General features: G+C 46.2%; 1 protein-coding gene across 1 annotated transcript in view; it reads left to right on the forward strand.

The window, feature by feature from the left end:
- SYNDIG1 (synapse differentiation inducing 1) overlaps positions 1 to 19,538 on the forward strand; it is an 87,206-nt gene extending 67,668 nt beyond the window's left edge. Inside the window, exon 4 of the mRNA XM_080408896.1 lies at positions 4,034 to 19,538. Within this exon, the coding sequence (XP_080265022.1) occupies positions 4,034 to 4,192 (159 nt within the window). The 3' untranslated portion in view covers positions 4,193 to 19,538. The remainder of the gene's footprint in view (positions 1 to 4,033) is intronic.

Genomic DNA, 19,538 nt, shown 5'->3' on the forward strand with positions numbered 1-19,538 from the left:
AAATGTGACCTCATTTTTAACCAGAAATTGGTGGGGTATTTTCTTTATTGAATATTTTTATCTGAAATACTTCTTTTTCCCTCTAATGTGTCAAAAATGAAGACTGGATTTGTTTTGATGCCTGAGGTCCTGGTTTTGTGGCTGGCAACAATTACCAGGAAGGGTCCGCAACAGATGCCACTTTCTGTACTTGTACCTATTTTGGTTCTCATGACTTGAATCACTGTGTCTGCTTGTCTGTCTGTGGTGTTTGATCATGGGCTTAGGTGGCCGGTCCTTCTATGTAGACAAATTTTATCTTTCAGCTAACAGTACCCGAGGTACTGACACTGTGAAGATAAGTGAACAGCCTGACCACTGTCTACATTGAGATATCTGGGTTTCTTTTTAGGTTTAATAACCATTGTCATCACATTTTCTACCACCTCAAGGAAAAACTGGTGAGACCGGGTCTGACTGGGCTCTCTAATCTACATAAGACAATTCTTGTCTTCATTTCCCACATAGAGTTTGCTAGAGCACAGGCATCCCTGGTGTGCAAGCCCCCCGACAGAGCATCACTTTTCTGTGTCAGACATCAAATGGGCTGTGTCATAAGATGGGTAACCAAAATTAAGGGACTTCCTCAAAGTGCACAGAGATGCCAAAGACCTGATCCTGTTTAAAAAAATTCAGGAAAAACTGCTTATTAGTTGCCAGATGCTAACCTATTAAAATTGGCCTCATTTGCATTTTGTGTAGTAACTACTTTCCAGATCTGTTTAGCTTAAACCTGCAGAAATGCTGTAATTCGCGTTTAGTGACATTGGGGAGTAATGGAATGGTTTTGCTAATTAGGGAATAGCAACAAAGAGTTTTCTCAGTGATAAGCAAATCCTTTCAGACTACTCTTAACACTGATGGAAAATGGTTTCTGCGTTGATTATTTCTCCATCTCAGTGGAAACTTTTCTGAATGGAATAAAGGAGGAATAGAAGATCGTCCTTTCTGTGTGCCCATACCAATGCACTCTACATTCAGAATTCAATATAGGAGGGGTTTGATTTTGCTAAGTCACAAAATGTGCGTGAAGTTTAAAGAAAAAAAATAACCAACCCACACTCAGATTAGGTAATTTGTCAGAAACTAGAACTTCTATGAAGGTGCAGTCCTGTTCCTCAAGCAAAATCAAGTGATATTGTAATGACAGGAGCTGCAGAGTTCAGCAACTCTATGGCAGCACGTGACTAAGACAAGACATCTGGTTTTGGCTGGGCTGAATGTTTTAACAAAAAGCTGGATTAGCACCATAGGTCAAACCCTTTCACAAAGATCAGGGCTGTCCTCAGAGAGCTCATCAAGAAACAAAGCTATTCTTTGTGAGCAGGTTTGTTGCTAGGTTGAAGATCCTATCAGAAAAAAGGCTATTAGTGCTTGACAAATCAGCCTTCTGAATCCCTTTGGGTCATGCAACACATCATTTTGGGTAGAGCCGACATCTTTTATTGAATCCAACCAAGACAAACTGTCAAATTTTCAGATTATGTGACATTTTGGTTAATGGTTTCTTTTCCTTTTGAGTTTCCATCTATTTTTAAGTGAAAAAGTACTGGTTTGAAACTGCTAAAAGTTTCATTTAAAAGAGGTCATCCCAAAATGTTGCAGAATTTTCCGTAACATAACGCAACATTTCAGAAATGTCAGATTGAAATGTTCCAGCTCTTTCAAACATTTGCTCCATTTTGGGGCTTGAAACTGGTTACCTCGGTTTATCCAAAAGCTCAAATAGCTTCAGTGCTGTGCATTTACCTTCGCCTGACAAATCCAACCCAACTTCAGTGAATAGGAGCCTCTCTGTTTGAAGCCTTTTATTAATGCTGTGATGGGTAGCAGATGCTCGAAGAAAATCTTTGAGGAGAGCTAATGGCCAACTCTTTCTAAAGCTTTCTCTCCTTTCCTTGCCAACACTTTTAAGTGACCCTAACATATATGTCTATCATCCTCAAAGCCCCTGGCATTTTTTCAGAAAGGGCTTTTCTTTTGAGCGTTTGGCAGTCCTAGACAAGAATCTCACAAAATCCTTGGTCACCCTGCCGAGAGGCCTGGCCAGACACCCTCTGCAAAGTGAGTAGGATGCCTTCTCCATCTAAACTAAAGGACTTGACGCTAGGTGTAAACCTGGAAGTTGTTTATATGTTGCTGGTTTGAAATTGTCATTTTCCTCCTGCCTGCAGCTTCATTTCTCTCTCTTTTAGTATGTATTGTTTGACATTGTTTCTGCCTGCAACATTTATAAGGCATTGTGCTTAAAAAATTAGGTTGATGAATGAGAAGAGATGGTTCTCCTAATAGTCATTGACAGAAAGGCCAGAAGCCTTTTATTCAGTGTGTCATTTGGCTGCTGTAAATTGTTCTGAGTAGCAAGACAGTAAAAAAAAAAGATGAAAACAGCAACAGATGACACTGAAGCAGAAGTGTCCCAGCAAATCAAGCATTTGTGAAAAAATACAATTAAAAGCATTACAAATTCTTCACTCGTAACAAGGGAACAAAGACTGTCTTAGAACTTATGGACCTCATATGCTTCTACAAGACCTTTCTGGTTGGTGACAGGTCTGTTACTGCTTGCCAGGTCACCCTACTGATATCGCATCATGGCCTGTAAAAATGATGTCCTGCTTTCATCACGCTGTGAGACTGAGACCCACTGAAATGGCATTAGGTGGTCTTCTCAATGGGTGGATCAGTCCTGTACAATTTTAACTTTCCTTTGCCTGTTTTGAGCAGTGATTTTGCTTTTGTCTTGGGTCCTGGGCTTGAAGGTGTCTAGAAGGGTGTATTAGAAGGACTGATATTTGAATACTTCTCAAACTCCAGATGTAGCTTTCTGCAGTGACCATCCCGTTGATGCCAGGTGACCATGGGATCATCACAGGAGACAATCCGCAGTCAGCTGCAATTCTGCTTTCTGTGTTCATTACTGACAGCTGTACTAACAAGCTGTAACTTTTTGAGGTTCATTGTGCTCAAACCAAAATGCCTGACCAGTAACTCTGGGAAATTCAGCTGATCAGGTTGAATTCAAGGCACCTGCTTGGGTACTCAAAGCTACATCTAAGATGTGATACAATTACCAGAGCTTTGGATTAGTCTTCTGAGCTACTGGGAACCGTAGCAGAAGACACAAAAGCCACTTCTAATGTCATCAAAATGGAAACTGTTCTTCCAGCTGACATGTCCAACTGAATGCACCACCCCCAAGAGACAAGAGCATGGCTCTAACACCAGTGGCCCCACTTCAGAGTAGCACTTAAGCACGTGCATCACACATCTGATAATCAAGGGAACTGCCCTTGCTCATATGCGTAAGTGTTCATCTGAATCAAGGCTAAAACAGTGTCTACTAGCTCTGGTTTCCCAGGTGTTTGTCCTGCACTAAAGCTCAGGCCTAAGGTGGATGCGAGGTAACATGGTGTCTGGTCTCTCCGTGGTGGAGAACCTGGGCCAGTCTTTCCGCCTAGTCAGAATGTGAAAAAGTACTGCTCTGGAAGGGAAAATTCAGCCCGTCTTGTCCTTGTCCAGGTAAGAATGGATCAACCATTTGAGCTGACTTGGAAGAATGTTTTTGTGCAAGTGACACTTTTAGAGGGCTTTTCCCTTTTCACCTTTCCCAGCCAGGCTGGAACCCAGCCACCTCACAGAAGGGGGATTGTAGCTGGGTCTGGAGGAGACATGGCAGACCCTTGGCTCCCAGCCCATCTGTCCACCTCCTCAGGGGCAGCTGAGCCATCTCAGGAGACATCGTGATGCATAGCATTAAATCCTAGGATATGTTAAACCTTAAAGGCACTTAAAAGTACTGCTTGAGATGCCATTGGTTCCATCATAGTCCAAATTGTGCAAGTAACCTCATTTGACTAAAAAAGTATCTGATTTCCAGCCAGTTTACTGTCACATCCCAGGATCATGTTTCAGCCAAGAAATGAGCATCGCATCTTCATTTCCAGGTGATACAAATAAATATATTACATTGTTGTTGTTGTGTGTCTTGCAGACAAACAAAGCAGTAGCCAAGGGGGACTTCCATCATGCAAGCTCCAGCTCTCGGCGAGCACTCTTCCTGGCTGTCCTGTCCATCACAATTGGAACTGGCATCTACGTTGGGGTGGCTGTGGCTCTTATTGCCTATCTGTCCAAAAACAATCATTTATGAACCTCAGGAAAGAGGGAGAACCAGCTTCCCAGCACCTGCACTGCAGAACTCCCCAGCAGATCAGACTGCATGATTTTCCAAAAAGATCAAGAGACAAACACCTTCTGGGGGCAGGTACAGGATAAGATGGGCTTGTGCATTATTGTAGGGTGGAAAGCTGGCTGGGGTGGGGGTAGTTCCTCCATTTGTGATGCACAAGTCTTGCTTCTCTTCATGAACCCCCATACAAGAAAGAAAGAAGGAAAGAAAGAGATAAAGAGCGAAAGAGCAAAAGAGCGAAAGAAAGAAAGAGAGAGAAAAAAAAAGGAAACCGAGAAAGAAAAAAGAAAAAAAATACAAGGAAGGAAGCTGGGGGAGGTGTGGAGAGGGGTGTGTTGCCTTTGCCTTCTTTGCAATATGGTGTTTACAAGCAGCTGGCAAACTGAGCTGTTTCTTAATACCTTCTTGGTGACCTGAACTTTGCAGCCAGCATGAGCTTGTGCTTAGTTTGCTTGTTAAGCACGGCACTGAGATCCGGGAAAGCATGGACAGTGGCTGGTTCTCAGAAAGAGCAATATAACAACAGGAGGAAGAATATGTTTTCTTTTTTTTTTTTTTGAGTGCAGGACTCATTTGTCTAAGAGTGAAGCAGAGACCACAGCATAGAATGGTGTTGCCTACTATTCTTGTGTGGGTAGGTTTCCATGGAAGGAGAAAAGGAAATAAAAAATATTTTTTCTTTCCTTTCCTTGTTTTTGGATTAAGATGTGACCCACAGGCCCACCCAATGCAGAACAGCTGAGGTTACTGCATGACGTGGCTCTGCAGACTGAGTGTGAGGTCAAAGTAGCATGAGAACCGTTGTAAAGTGAATTCCTCCATCCAGTCACATCATGGTAACGGCACATTCCTGTGGCATATCGCTCATCTGGGCTGCTCCGCCTTGCTGTGGAGACCTGCACAGCAGTCAGTGCTAGAAGCCCAGGGGTAAAAATGCAAACTGAAATACTAATCAATTTTAAATTAAAAATCATGGTAAAGCATGGGAATTAACCAGGGGAAGGAATGCTTCATACATTTCTGGGGTCCTGCTCATACACAGAGCAGTGAAGGAGACCACTCAGATTACAAGCTCACAGCTCATCTGTGGAACGGGGACACAGCACAGCCATGGGGAGATGAGCATGTCCCTCGACAAGCAGAGCAATGGTACGTTGTAAGGGACTCTAGCGCTGTCCTTACGTCACTGACTGAAACGATACATTTTTTTCTTCTTTGCTCCTTCCCCAGAGTCAACATTTTACTTTTCTTTGTCTTACAGATGTACCATTTCATCCCACCAAGGGTGTATCAGCATAGATATATATGTATCTACATATATATATACACAGAGGGAGAAACTGATCAAAACAATAAGCATTTTTTTGCCTTGTGTTTTACAAAAGTAATTTCTTTACCAAGAATGTCATCAAAGACCTTTTTTTCCAACTCTGTATTGTGTGTCAGCTTTGTTCTGGGACCATTTTTTTCTCCTGTTTTGGGATTGGCATTATTTTGGTTTTAATTTGACTTCTTTTATTTTACGGGGGAGGAGGACAAACACATCCAAACCTATTTTTCTGCTAGTTATACAGTTTATTAAAACACATGGTATACAGCTGCTGATGCTCCGTGTGGCACTTTATTTGGACGGTTGTGAAGCATTAGACTAAGTGAAACTTGCCCCAGTACCCCAGGTTCAGCCAGCTGAAGGAGCACCCATATGGACCATCCCATACTGTACCTGGACCCAAAAGCCTGTTGCAATCACTGACGGTTCTTTTTTTTTTTTTTTTTTTTTGCATTGATTTGTTGGGCTTCAAACTAAGCCTGGAGACTAGCAACGTACTCCTAGACATCATTCATCCTCAGCCACTCCTAAAGGTGAGGGCCCAGTAAATGCAGGGAGGTTTGGCCAGGTTGCCCTATTAAAGTAAAGTCAATTTTGGGGTTCTTCCTCTTCAATGTTTTTTTCCCTAACACCTGCTATGGAAGCCCCTTCGCTTTGAAGCCAGGCAGTAGTAAGTGGGCAAGTGAGAGTCCCCACTCTGTATTTGCCCCAGTGGCCAGTATCTGGGTTTGGGGAGGTGAGGGACAAGGGCACAATCTGCTGCCTCCTTATTCCTCCAAGAGAATGCACAGGGTTTCCAGCTATGGGGCTGACAGCAGGCTCTCCAAAGCAGTGTGTTATGGCTTTAAAAACCAACCTGGGATGTGTGCTGCAGTCCCGCTTCACTTCCCCCTGGAGATGAGGTGGCTATGACTGCTTTGGTTCACATTTGCCCCATTTCAAAGTGTTCCTCCTGTTCTGGAAAAATGGGAAGTTTCTTTCTTGGTTGTTTTAAAGGGTGAAGAGTTGCTAGACCTATCTGACTACAAGGTCGTGTATGCCAGGCCTGGACTTCTGTCAAACATGTATCTCAGTCCAGATTTTATTTTGCCTCAGTTCATAATGGAGTAACACCTGAGAGAAAACCTTGTCTGGTGGTAGGATAGCCCTTATCTAACAAGCAGACAAGGATTATTGTCTTGAATACTGATTATTTAATGAAGAGACTCCCACCTGGGCCTTTTCCTATTTGTTTTTCGTCTAAACTAAGCACAAAGACCAGGGGGAGGGAAAAGAGGTGCAGCAGTGTAGGGCATGTCACCCTCAGCTGCGCTCCTGGCATGCACCAGTACAGCCCAGTGGCCCTTCAGGGTCCTGAGTGCTTCAGAATAGCTGGCTGGTCCTGTGCATTCAGGTGTGGGTATCTCCCAAGGTCTCGCACTGTTACGGGGCAGAGATGCAGCCCTGCCACATGGTGACTCCTGTGCTGGTCAGCTGGGGAGGTGGTGTGCACGGCCGGAGGTCCTTGGGACCTACGTCTTGTTGGGAGGGATCAACTCACAGCAGAAGCCCCATGCTTTGCCAGCAGAGCTCTTGTCTCACTCAGCCCGTGGGTGACATCCAGGTTGTGGACCATGGGCTCCTGTTCATCCATCACCACCTTGGGAATCTTTGGGGGCCATATTAAGCCCCATCCAAGACCCCAAAGCTGAGCACCACACGTCAACAACTAATCCATTTGCTAAATAAGTCTGATTTAAGTGTGTTTGCCTGTGTTTCATCATAAGAAAGATGGCTGGGATTCAAGCTAACACCCCCAGGATACCACCCTACCCCTGTGGGAAGGCTCTACATGCTGCAGCATGTGAGATGTGCAGGGAGACCAGTGAGCGCACACATTCACTTTAGCAACATGCAGGTGCCAGTGAGCTTGAATTTGGACAAGGCAACATATTTCAGTTAGGACTTGGCTTTCACCACAGCCTCCTGTTCTTTGCCCCTGACGCACAGATTGCCATGTATAATGTGCTTTCCCCTTATCTCAGCATGATTTGTGGGGAATTAGCTCTTTTTCTCAAAGCCTGAACTTTGGAGCACATGGTACTGAAGAAGAAACTCAGATTTTTCATTTCAAAAGAGAGGTCTGATCTGAATTTAATCTGGAGTTCAAAAACTTACAAAGCAAATACAGAGACTCTAAGGTCATTGTACATGCCCAACAATAATAATAATAATGTCATTTTTAATGTGGTTGAGGGGTCTGCCTTACGATTTTTGATAATGGTTTTGCAGGCTGAATATGGACCTGAGAGGCAAAAGTCAGCTCTGGAGCTAGAAGAAATTTTCCCATACAGGTGGCCTTAAAAATATAGAGGCCTTTGCACCTAGCCTTAAAAATAGCATGCCAAACTGGGGAGTACAGGCTTGCATGTCTCTAAGAACCCACAAGGGACAGTAAACAGGAGCAGCACTGTGGGGAAGACCTGCCTAGCAAAAGCACTCCTGAGAGCATCACCTGGCTGAAAGTTGAGGGTGTGCCTCTGGGCTGTATGTGCTGGAGCATCCCACCATGAACCATGGGGCTGCCACTTGCCATGGCAGTCCAGGGCGGTGAGCAGGAACCTAGAGGGGGCTTGCATCCCAGGGAGGTAGACCTGGGCCTCGCTGTAGCCCAAAGTGGGGGTAAAGCTCCCGTTGATAGCTTTCTGCCTTAGTTTGGGTCTAGTTTGCTGAATATCTGCAGCGTGGGCTGCAGGACTGAGCCAGGGCTGTGGGTCAGTCAGGAGCTGAACAGGGACCTGCTTCTTCCTAAGGTCAGTGATGTTGGCATGGCCCGCTGCAGCATCTCTGCTTGGCAGAACAGATATACTCCTTTAAAGAAAAATCTACGGCATGAAGACTAGAACGTGCCACTGACACCAATGCCACAGCCTGAGCTTCTGCTAAACACAGATCTCTGAAGCTGGGTGGGACGGGTTTGCTTCTCAGTGTTAGGAAGGTTCTGATGAGGAGGAAGGAGAAATTTGAAGGAAATGATGCAGAGGCAGAATTTCACTCAGGGGTTCCTCAGCTCAGGCTTTGGGATTGTCACATGCTGTGATGTGGCTGAAGCAGAGGAACCACCTCTGTGCAGGAGCAGCTGGTGGAAGAGCAAGAAGGACCATGCAAGAAGGACCACACGGGGTGTGCTGGTGCTGTCTTACAGCTTGCAGGAGGATGCATTTGCCTTAAAGGATTCTCTTGCTGCAAGAATATCACCCTCTGCTCAGCCTGCAGTGGGCTGAGAGCAGCTGGTACAGCGTTTCAGCTGCTGCGTTTCTAAACATTGATTCTCAAAACACTGTCCGTGTCACCTCACTGCACCAGTCTGAGGAGGCAGCTATAAGCTACCACCCACCTGAGATGTTGAAGCAGCCTGTTGCAGAGACAGATTTTAGGATCTAGTTTTGCTTTACCTGTGCACCTGAAACAAACCTTCCCGTAGTTTGTAGTGTGCCCTGGGCCAGCAGGCTCAGGTCAGCCTGCCGGTGGGGCCATCCTGGCAGAGAGGGTCTTGACCCTCACAGAGCTGCAGGAGCAGAGCAAGTGTCTGGGGTGACCTTGCAAAGACGTGTGGTTTCAGCAAGTCAGTGCACATTCACAGACATGTAAGCGACATCAAGCACTTTCAGTTTTCATACATGACTATTCTGAAGAAAGAGAGGCTCACCCCAATTTTGGGTGGGCTATATATCTCACCACCTGCACTGATACTCCTGGAATATGCCAGCTGTGGAAATCAATTTTTCTGCTGCACACCAATATGTCTTTCTGCATCAGCCTGGGAGAAGTGTAGAGCCCTGCCATCCTAATGGGCCCAGCTAGAAAGAGCAAAGATAAACATGCTTTGGGCTCTCATAAGATATCTGAGAGCAAGAGGAACAGCAAGAACCAAAGGTAAAAGTGATGCCTTGGGCTGCCTATGACCTTGTTTGATGTTGACGAAAACCTTAGGCTGGCAAAGTCAGGAAACAGCTTTCCAAACACTCATGGGGAGGTTTCTAGCCTTTTTCAGCAGCACAATGGAGGAGGGTATGTGTGCAAATGAAATCACAAGTCCCTGTTGCTTAAGCTGGAAACACAGCTCTGAAACTGGGCAGCCACATCAAATTTGTGTCCTTTTATTCAGACAGAACAGCTTGTGTAACCCACACTGCAGCCGAAACCACCCCACCAGCTTTTGTTTTCTGAGTACCAGCTGCAAACCACTACAGGCCATGGGCTGACAAGTGCTCCACTGGTTCAGATGTACCAAAAAATAAGCTGTCATGTTATCTTTCCACATATAAGCTCTGTGTCAGAGCAGGTCCCACCTGTCTTTCCCCAGACAGAATAAATCTGGCATGAACTTCCTATTGTGCGCTCAGGCAAACTGGCAGAGAGACCAGTATGTGCGTCTGCCTTACCCAGATGATGCTGGCATTTCTGAGTGATGCCACAGCATATGAACCTGTGTGAACTGGCAAATTACAGTCAGGTACAGGAATATTTTCATAAGTTGCTGTAGCAATTACTCCTGCTGTTTAGAGCCATACCATTCAAGACTGCCTATGAAATGTTGTCAGCAATTGTTGAACTAAGAAAGCAATTTGCAGATGACCATTATTAATTGTTGGTTGCTTGTTGCTGATGTCTATTCTCTGTTTGTAACCCCTCCTTTGGGAAAGGAAGGGTTGTGGGACCATGGAGGAGAGACAGGGATGCTACATCTGCTGTGCATGATGAATGGAAGTCAGAAGGAAGTACTGACAGGTAAGGATAGACCCTTGAAAGCTTATTTATCTACAGAGGGACACCAAGAAAATGACACTGTGTGCTTTCGTTTTTCAAAGCAACTTTTTGAAACTGAGTTAACGTACCTGTCATTCAGTTCAACTTGAGCTCGACCCTTAAATTTACCTGCTATTCAGAAGCCATTGCTCCTTTTATGCTCTCTCCAGGCTTAAAAGCAATTTAATTTTCAATAAACATCACTTTTGGGGTTGCAGAGTGCTCTGTCCTGTGTTTGGACACAGAGAGATCCTGTTCAGTTTACAAAAGGTTTCTGTCATTCTAGAGGGAGAAAGGAGAAAAGCCAGTCTCCCAAAGGCTGCAGCTGCCTCATTGCTTCCCCCCCTTTCTGAAGTGAGACTTTCATCCCGTATTGGCTCAATCAGGAAATGTCAAAGTAGTGGCACTGGATACCTTTACGAGATGACAAGCTGTAATGATAGCTAAGATCTACTACAAGGGAAAATATCAAGCTGTAAAGTCCAGGGTTGGAAGGCTCCCACTTAATCGTATAATGTAGGATGTCATTGTGGATTAACCTCAAAAGATGCATGGGGAGTGCTGGAGACTCACCGAGAGGGAAGAAAAAAACCCTCTTTGTGAAAGTCTCAGAGCTCAAGGGAACAGAAAGACTCTCAGCAACTAATGTGCTGGGTCAGAGACTAATTACACATTACATCTGCCATCTGATGGGATTTCATAACCCCCCGATACCTCCACTGATTCTCGGTGCCTTCATTCGGGAATCCTCCTTGCCTCGAGCGCTCTTTATTGCTCTGTCAGCCTGAAATGAATTTCTCCCATCTCCCATGCAACACCCACCGGGTGGCCAGTTTGCATGAGCTCCCTGCCGAGGCAGGAGGAGGGCACAGTGAAGCTGCTGGGGAGCATCACTGTACACTGGGGCTGGGGCAGATGGGGGCAGATGGGGGGCCTGCCTGCCTGCCCACGGCAGCATCAGTGGCAATCACCTTCTCTGGGCGGGTTGCCATGCCCCCCTTTACAGCTGGGGAAATACCACCTGGTGAGTTGCAGGGGAGATTCACAGGCAGCCAACAACCAGCGGCCTCTCTGTAATCTCTCCTTAATTTCTTCCTGCATCAGTGCACACGATATTGGCTGGCCGGAGGGTGTTTCTGACCTGAGGGACTTTTTAATTTAGTGGCCATTTTCAACAGAACTTGACAGTGGCTATGGACTTCTTCAATACGGTTAAGTGCCTATATACTTCACAGCAAGGAGCAGTGCAATGGAAGAGATGCGCCCAGTCACTGCTCCCAGAGAAAGGGCACAAAGAGAGAGTGCACTGCGTGTTAGACCCTGCAGAACACACACTCAGGCTGCTAAAAGCCCCAGCCAGTGGTGAAGCTTCTGTCAGTGTACAACAGGCCATGACACACACAGTCTGCAGGAGAAGAGTTTAATTCATTAGTCTCAGAATTTGTTACTCTTGCCTATTAGCAACACAAGACCAAGGATGAGTATTTGCAGAAGGGCTGCACCTAGGAGACCTTGTTAATATACCTGGCTTCTTCAGGGCAAGATGTGGTCCAGGTAGCTAGTCCTGGGCTGAGACAATTTCAAATCCAAGGCAGGAGGCAGAGATGGAGATGGATGACAAGAACAGTGTCAGTTTTCTCAACTAAACCAATCCAGCCTTTCTCAGCATCCTGCACCAGCTCCACTTTCTGCATCAGGCCAGCACAAGGAATGCTCTTTGCTGGCTGCATGGCTTTGCTCACAGCTGCTGCATTATCAACACAGGGTGGTTCCTCAGGCAGTCTGGTCACCTCAGCCCATGGTTCCACTTCTCTTGTGCAACACATAACATGGGGTTTTGCTTCAGACATCACAGACAGGACTCAGTGTTACAGACACCAGGATCACCGCTGTGTCAAGGGAATGAAAGCAGAGGCTGCCAGCACTGTTGCAGTTTATGGTGATATGGTGAAGGACAACATATGTCTCGTATTTATGCATTATGGAGCAGCTCTGGTGACCCTGCGGCATGCAGTTGTTGAAAGGCAGTTGCAACTCATTTCGTGCCATCACATTTCCCTCTTTGGACACGTCCAAGTGTTCTCGCAATGAGCTGCTCTAGCCATTTCAGGGTATCGTTGTCTGTGGAAGGAAGCAGAAGCACAGAAAAGGGCTCTGGGAGACAGATTTTATAAGGTCTGAGGTGGGAAAGAATCTGTAATTTACTGAATCCAATCTGCAGTTCCACACAACCACAGTGCCATGCATCTGGGGAGAAACCCACTTATCTTGGACAACAACTCTGTGGTGGCCTATTTTGCTGTGGTCAAACCCCTCCATCTACAGACTTTCCTGACCAGTGACAAGACTGGCTTGTGTGGAGGTAAAGCAGCCAGAGTGATACACCAGGTGGGTTACAGCAGCCTTCCCTTCCCAGCACAAGGTCAGGTGTTTGCATACCTCTCAGATCCAGTTTGTCCCTCCAGAAAACTCAGAGGCATTCCCCCTCTTTCAGACTCATGCTGTTTTGTAGTCAGGGCCATATATGTACACATACAGGTGTATACATCCTTATACACCCATATATATATATGTACATATAACATATACTGAACAGAAAGACACAGGAAAATGAACTGGTTTGTTCTCCATTAAAAAGAATACTGCAGTGGATTTCAACAGAAAAAACCAAACAATACTGATCGATAATCATCTACAAAATGCACAACAGATCATGAGAGCTAAGCGCTGCTGCTTCCCAGCTACATGCTTCTGAGGCAGCTGTTCATCCCTGCTGCCTTCATCCAATGCATCTTTTGCTGGCATTGGGTGGGGGCCAGCCGATGGTCACACATGGCAGTGGCACTGCCACATCCTTAGCAGCGTGCCACCCACTATTCTGCAGCAGAAAGGATCTGGCCCACTGGAAGGTGGGTCTTGATCCAGCTTGGCCATGGATTTCCTCATGTGTTTAAATAAGCCTTAATAGAGTCTACACTGCTCTGCAGGGACCAGCAGCTTGTCTGAGCTCTTTACGAGCTCTCTGGAGTCATCCTGTCATCTGACATCTCTAGGAATTAGAGGTGGTGGTCTGCATATAGGACCATAGAATAGCTCAGGTCCGCAGGGACTTCTGAAGAACCCCACCTGGGTCTTCTGCTCAATGCCCTGTGTTTCAGCTCCCAGCCAGCTTGGTGGCCTTCACTGGACTCACTCCGGTTTGTTCCTCTGTCTCTTGTACTGGGGACCCCCAGACAGGGTGGGATATCCCCTGTCCCAAGTAGAGGGGACTATAATCACCCCAATCACTCCCCTCTGGCTGCTGGCTGCCCTCTTTGCTGGTGCAGCCATTTACCCTCTGGAGCTGCAGGAGCACCAGCCATCACCAGCCCCTCACATGCTTCCCAAGGCTGGGTCAGCATGTCCCAGAGGCAGGATGTCACATTTGCTTTCAACAACCTTCACAATGTTCAGATCAATCCACTTCTTCAGGCTGCCCAGGCCCCCGTAAAGGGCAGCTCCCCCTCCCGGGTGCAGCCTGCTCCCCCGGCCTCCTGCCTTCCACAGCACTGCTGCAGGGCCCACGGGAACCACGTCTTCATTTTCCCTGTGCAAATCAAAGCAAAAAGGCAAAAATCATGTGGGCTGACCACCATTTTTGCAGGTGCTTGTCCAGGAAAATTCGCAGCTCCTCTTTCTGAATTCCTCCCAAACTGAAGGAGAGTTTGAGCACCCAGGGGATTGGGATTGACTCACATTTCGAACTGGGGCCACATTTCTTCATTCCGTCCTAGAACCGGTTTATCCATCATATTTTAAGAACGCCTACTATAGCCCTGGCACATTCATTACTTTTTTGCTCATTTGAGACATATCCAGGAGGCAAGACTGATCACAATAAATAAATGCTTAAATGAGCCAATATGCAGGCTAAGTAATATAGATATTACTTCAAAAACAGACTCATGAAGCAACAGCTTGTATTATTACTAAATTGCTTCAGTTATGAGCAACATAACAGCTGTGACAGAATGACAGCCTCGTCAAGGAAGTGAGCCATCTTGGAGACCAGAAAGAACATTGTGTACAGCTGCTACTCAGACGGAATGGAAGTAGCATGCCTGCAAAAATGCTGCTGGACAGTCAGAAAGCCACCAGGGCTCAAAGAAGCTCTCTCAGAGGTCTCTAAAGCATGGATATGGTCACAAAGCATTGTGTTCAACTACCTCCTCAGGCTGTGACAAGCAGTTTTGGGGTGTGTCCAGCTGTGACTAACAGAGGTGGGCTAGTCAAATGAGAAAATCTTACATGAGAGGTTAAAATAAAATGGTCTGTAGAAAAATCACCATTCCAAATGTCTTGGTAGGGCAAGACCTTCTTCTTCCTCTTAGCCTCCATCCAACAGCTTTCTGTGTTGCAGCAGGACTGTACAGTCCCTTGGGGTTGGTAGAAAATTCTCCCCTCGTCTCCCAGAGTGAAGGTCTGGCTTTGCACATCACTCCCTCCTTCCTGAGCTGCATTGTCATTTGAGTTGGCTGCAGATTGCAGACTGTTGCGCAGCTGTGCAATGCTCTGTGGCTCTCACGGAAGGTGCAAATTCCTTGGTCCATGGGACAGTAAAAAGGGCATTTCCCTCCTGCTCCCAAGACCTTTTGAGGATCAGTGAGTATCATCAACTACAGACACTGACCTGCCAATCTGGGTGCAATGAGAAGCCTCCTAGAGCCAGTGTCCTGTCACCTGAGTCACCTGTAGCAAAACCCCATGGCACATCTCTGGCACCTCACCAGCTGCTGTGTGCCCCACTCCTTCCACTGGGTGACAGATACAACCCCTGTGTAGATTAGGGGTGGGAGCAAAACTTTTATTCCAGTGCTTGGTGGTCCATCCCCGAGGAAAAAGAGAATATGAACTACTGCACTGTTCTCTTCCCTCAGGTTCTTCTAGCATGCATAGTTAAGGCCAAAATTTTTCAGCATCCATGTGGGAAGGATGATTCCAGGAATTTTCATAGAATCATAGAATTGTTTAGGTTGGAAAAGACATTTAAGATCGTTGAATCCAACCGTTAACCCAGCACTGCCAAGCCCAGCACTAAGCCATGTCCCTGAGCACCACATCTACACGTCTTTTAAATCCCTCCAGGGATGGTGACTCAACCACCTCCCTGGGCAGCCTGTTCCAGGGCTTGACAACCCTTTTGGTGAAGATTTTTTTCTTAACATCCAATCTAAACCTCCCCTGGCACAACCTAAAGCAATTTCTTCTTGCTTTATTTTTTAATTTGATAAATTAGTTCATTTGATGATTTCTGGAGTCTTGCCTGTGAACTCTTACCAGTAACTTCTGAGCAGCCAGTGACTTGTTGAATCATCAAATAAAAAAAAAAGCTCAGGCAACTTCCCTTTTCCTGCTGCCCTCCAAGAAAAGGACCTGTTGCCATACTCTTGGCACACAGCAGCAATTAGAACTGGTCACATTTTCTAATCATTTTATGTTTGCTTAGAACATTTTCCATCAGAAAATGCCATTTAATCTAAAGGAAGGCTTGGCTGAAGAAAGATGTTTGTTTCAAGGACATTTTATAATTGAGAAAATTAAAAGTGAAACCCTTTCACAATGGCAGAATATTTCTCACTGACCTTTTTGAGATGTAACACAGGCTATTTTCTTTTGAAATTATTTGCCTCTAAAATATTTGATACCCATCAAACTGCAGTCCAGCTGGCAAGAGGACATTTTGAATTTTCTTTTAATTGAAAATTTGTTTGGCAGATCCAAACTGTTTAAAAATATTTTGGTTTCTTTCTTTTATTTTTTTTTTTTAAGGAACTGCTGAAATACAATATTTTGCTGTTTCAAGCCAGAAACAGATGTTTGGATTGCAATATTGGCTATCACATAGGAAGCCCCAGTCCCAGATTCTCATACTTCATTGATGTGTAGAGAAATTCTCCTCGGTCCTGTGAAGAAGAGCTATCCTAAGCCCTCTGCACTGGGCAATCTGTCTTTGGAAGCACATCCTCCTCCTTTAGTGCAGTAAAGCTCATGATCCTGGAGCCGAAGGGTTAGACACTCTAGCAGACTGATCCACAGGTGCCCTCTGATAGAGGCAGGCGGAAAGAGGACAGGTAAAATGTGCTGAGCTGACAGTGACATAGCTGGGCCAAGCAGAAAGCAGCGCATGTCCCGAGTCCCCCGCGTCAGATCCCGGGTGTGCTGTGTGCCCCTGCTCAGTGGGGACGTGAAGCTGGGTTTCTGCTATGGCCAGCTGCAAAGGCAGACCTGGATGCTTTTATCGTCCGGGGTGCAGACCACAGGATGGCCTCCTCACACCTGGCGCTGTGCATTAAAGCGCGGCAGGGAAGCAAAGCCCGCACAGCTGGCAGTGGGGCCACGCCACAGCGCCCAGGCTCAGCCTGCAGCTGCTAGAGAGCCAGGCAGGGGCTTGGGAGGGAAAGAGTGAGCAGCGGGGTGACTCAGTCAGTGGGAGATGTGAAGGGGAAGTCAGGCTACTTCCAACCCAATACATGTCTTCAGCTAGCATCAGCTGACCCCATTCAGCAAGAGCATGAGGGAAGCACTGAGAAGGCTCCCCATGGCAGGATCTGCCCTGTGCTACCTGCGTCTCCAGCAGCATTTACTTCTGCCTGGGAAAGACTCCCCAGCGCATGCAATGGCAGATCCTCTTTTCTTGCTGTCACATACCTTCCACGAATCTCCCCTGTCCTAAAGACTCCCAGAGTTTGAAGGTGAGGACCTAGCCCTGCCAGCAGGGGTCTGAGAACGACCTGAATGGGGAAAAAACTCTTAAGCTGAATGCTTTATGTCCTTCTCATCTGCTCCTCTCATGCCCTGGTCTCCCCTTACAGAGGCTGCTCCCACACATCTGGAACAAACCCAGAAGCTCAGAGAAACATGATCCCAGTGCTGGTCGATGGGGCTCATGCTAGACAGAGCTGGGACCTCATGGCACTGAGGACACAGCCAAGCAGCTCCATGCTGGTGCTCTCAGAAAAGAAGCTGCAGGCACCAAGACACACACTCCATCTGTTCAGCCCACGCTGCCCAAGCCCCTGGCTCCCACCCAGTCCTGACATCAACCTTCTTCTGAACATTAGACACAATGTCCTCAACTGATCTGGCTCTGCAAGGGCAACAGGCAACAGCCTTTTTCCTGCCTTCTGGATCTTGCCAGACCCTGAACTCCAAACACTTGCAACTATTTCCTAAGCTGTCACATTGCTCAGGTGCTAGTCCAGCATCCTTAGGTCTGAGATGATCATGTCTGTATCTCTGGGGTGTGTACTGCAGCAAAACATTGAACTCCTGTTGGACTCATTCTCTGCTGGCTCCTGCAGTAGTTAATAGAGAGAAATCAGTGTCTCCAGAGGGCAATTCAGAACAAGAGATTAATGCTCTGAATTACATGTCAGAGGGCTGTGATTATCTGCTAGTTAGAGAGGAAGCCTTGGGAGACATACTCTAGTGTGCTCAAGCTGGGCTTTCTGCATCTTCAGCACCATCCAGATACTGTACTTTCCTGCGACCTGTGCTTCCTGACACCCATGCCCAGGTATTTTGTCACACTGCTCTTCCCACCACATATGCCCAGGCCTTCCCAATCCAGCCATCTCTGCAGCTCAAAGTTGCCTCTGCAGCACTGCAGTTACCTGGAGGTGAGTGGGATCAACTGATTGGGAACTCATTCCCAAATTCCTATGCCAAGGTGCTGCTGGCATGCCGAGAAAGGCACTGAAGTGCCATCATCACTTGTCATCATCAAGGAATTGTCAGCTGGGAGGCAGCTTAGGAGGGTTCCTTTGGCTGAAGGTATTGTGTACTGGCCCTTTATTTACTTCAGCACCAAAGCATAGTGAGAGGCAGGAGCATTTGGGAGGGTGTCAAGGCACAGTGTGACAGGTCAAGGTGGAGGCTTTTCCAAGAATTGAGCTGCAGGGTGAGGACTGTTGCCTAGAGGATCCTTTAAGATTGCATTCTTGTTTTCTTTGGCAGGAGAGTTCTCTTAAAAATCAGTTTCCTGTTATTTTCACTTCCTCCCTTATCCATCAGCACAAATTAGCTTTTCTTCATTCTTCCTTGGCTTTCCTCACCACACACTGTTGGCCAGCTTACTCATCTGGAATCTGCCATTTGCTAACTGATCTGATTAGAGTTAATTAGTAATTATTTGTATTACTACAACCCTGATGTTATACACACCATGGGAATATAATTTAATTACAGCATAATATCAATCAGATGCATAAATTAAAATGTTCATGTTTTAATATGAGTCCATTTTCTATTTTCAGTTGTATGAGCTTCCAAGCTTGGAGGAGAAAAAAGCTGTTGCTCCAGGCTGTTGCGCAGTGAGATGGACAGTTGTCCCAAATCAGGTGGAGCAATGGGGCTTACAGTTCCCAGGTGTGGTTACCTTTAAGAATAATATTTTCTGGAAGGATTTTTATCAAGAAAAAGCTGTGATTGTACACCATTTAAGTTCTACAGTGTATAGCAGCAGTTTTAAGTGCATGGTCTACGAGGAACCTGCTCTTTGTCTTCACTATGACCTAGACAACAGCTGAGTCTTGCTGGAAGCTGAAATGTAACCAGTCCCTTTATGGCCTCTCCTTAGCATTCATCATTCTTCACATCCTTGGCATGTCTTCCCTAAGCCATTTTTTCCCCAGCTGAGTAGTTCTAGTCCAGTTAACTTGTCCTTTTGCACAGGCTGCTATTTTCCATAGCTTCATTTCCCTTTCTGAGCCATTTCCAGAGAGAGGAGCAGCACTGCAGGCATGAAGCTGGTGGACACACCACACAGACGTTACACAGAAGAAAAGGAGTATCAAGGAAGCCAAATTTACCCTGGTGCTTTTAAGCTGGCACGCTTAAGACAAGAAAACCTGTGTGTGTGGGGGGAGAGGGGGAGGGAAGATGGGGTGGTGGTGTTAGCTATGTAGATATGTACATAGTATCTATCTATGTAACTATAGACCTTCTGGGAGGGAATGAAGATGAAGGAGCCAGGCTCTTCTCAAGAGTATCCACTGAAAGCAACGGACGTAATGGGTACAAATTAAAACACATGATATTGCATCTGCTCATGAGAAAGGAACTTTATCCTTTCAGGGCGGTCAAATGCTGGCACAGGTTGTCCAAGGAGGTTGTGCAGTCTCTGTCCTTGGAGATCTTCAAAGGCCAAGG

This window comes from Falco punctatus (genome assembly GCF_963210335.1).
Source record: "Falco punctatus genome assembly, chromosome: 12".
NCBI classification, from domain to species: domain Eukaryota; kingdom Metazoa; phylum Chordata; class Aves; order Falconiformes; family Falconidae; genus Falco; species Falco punctatus.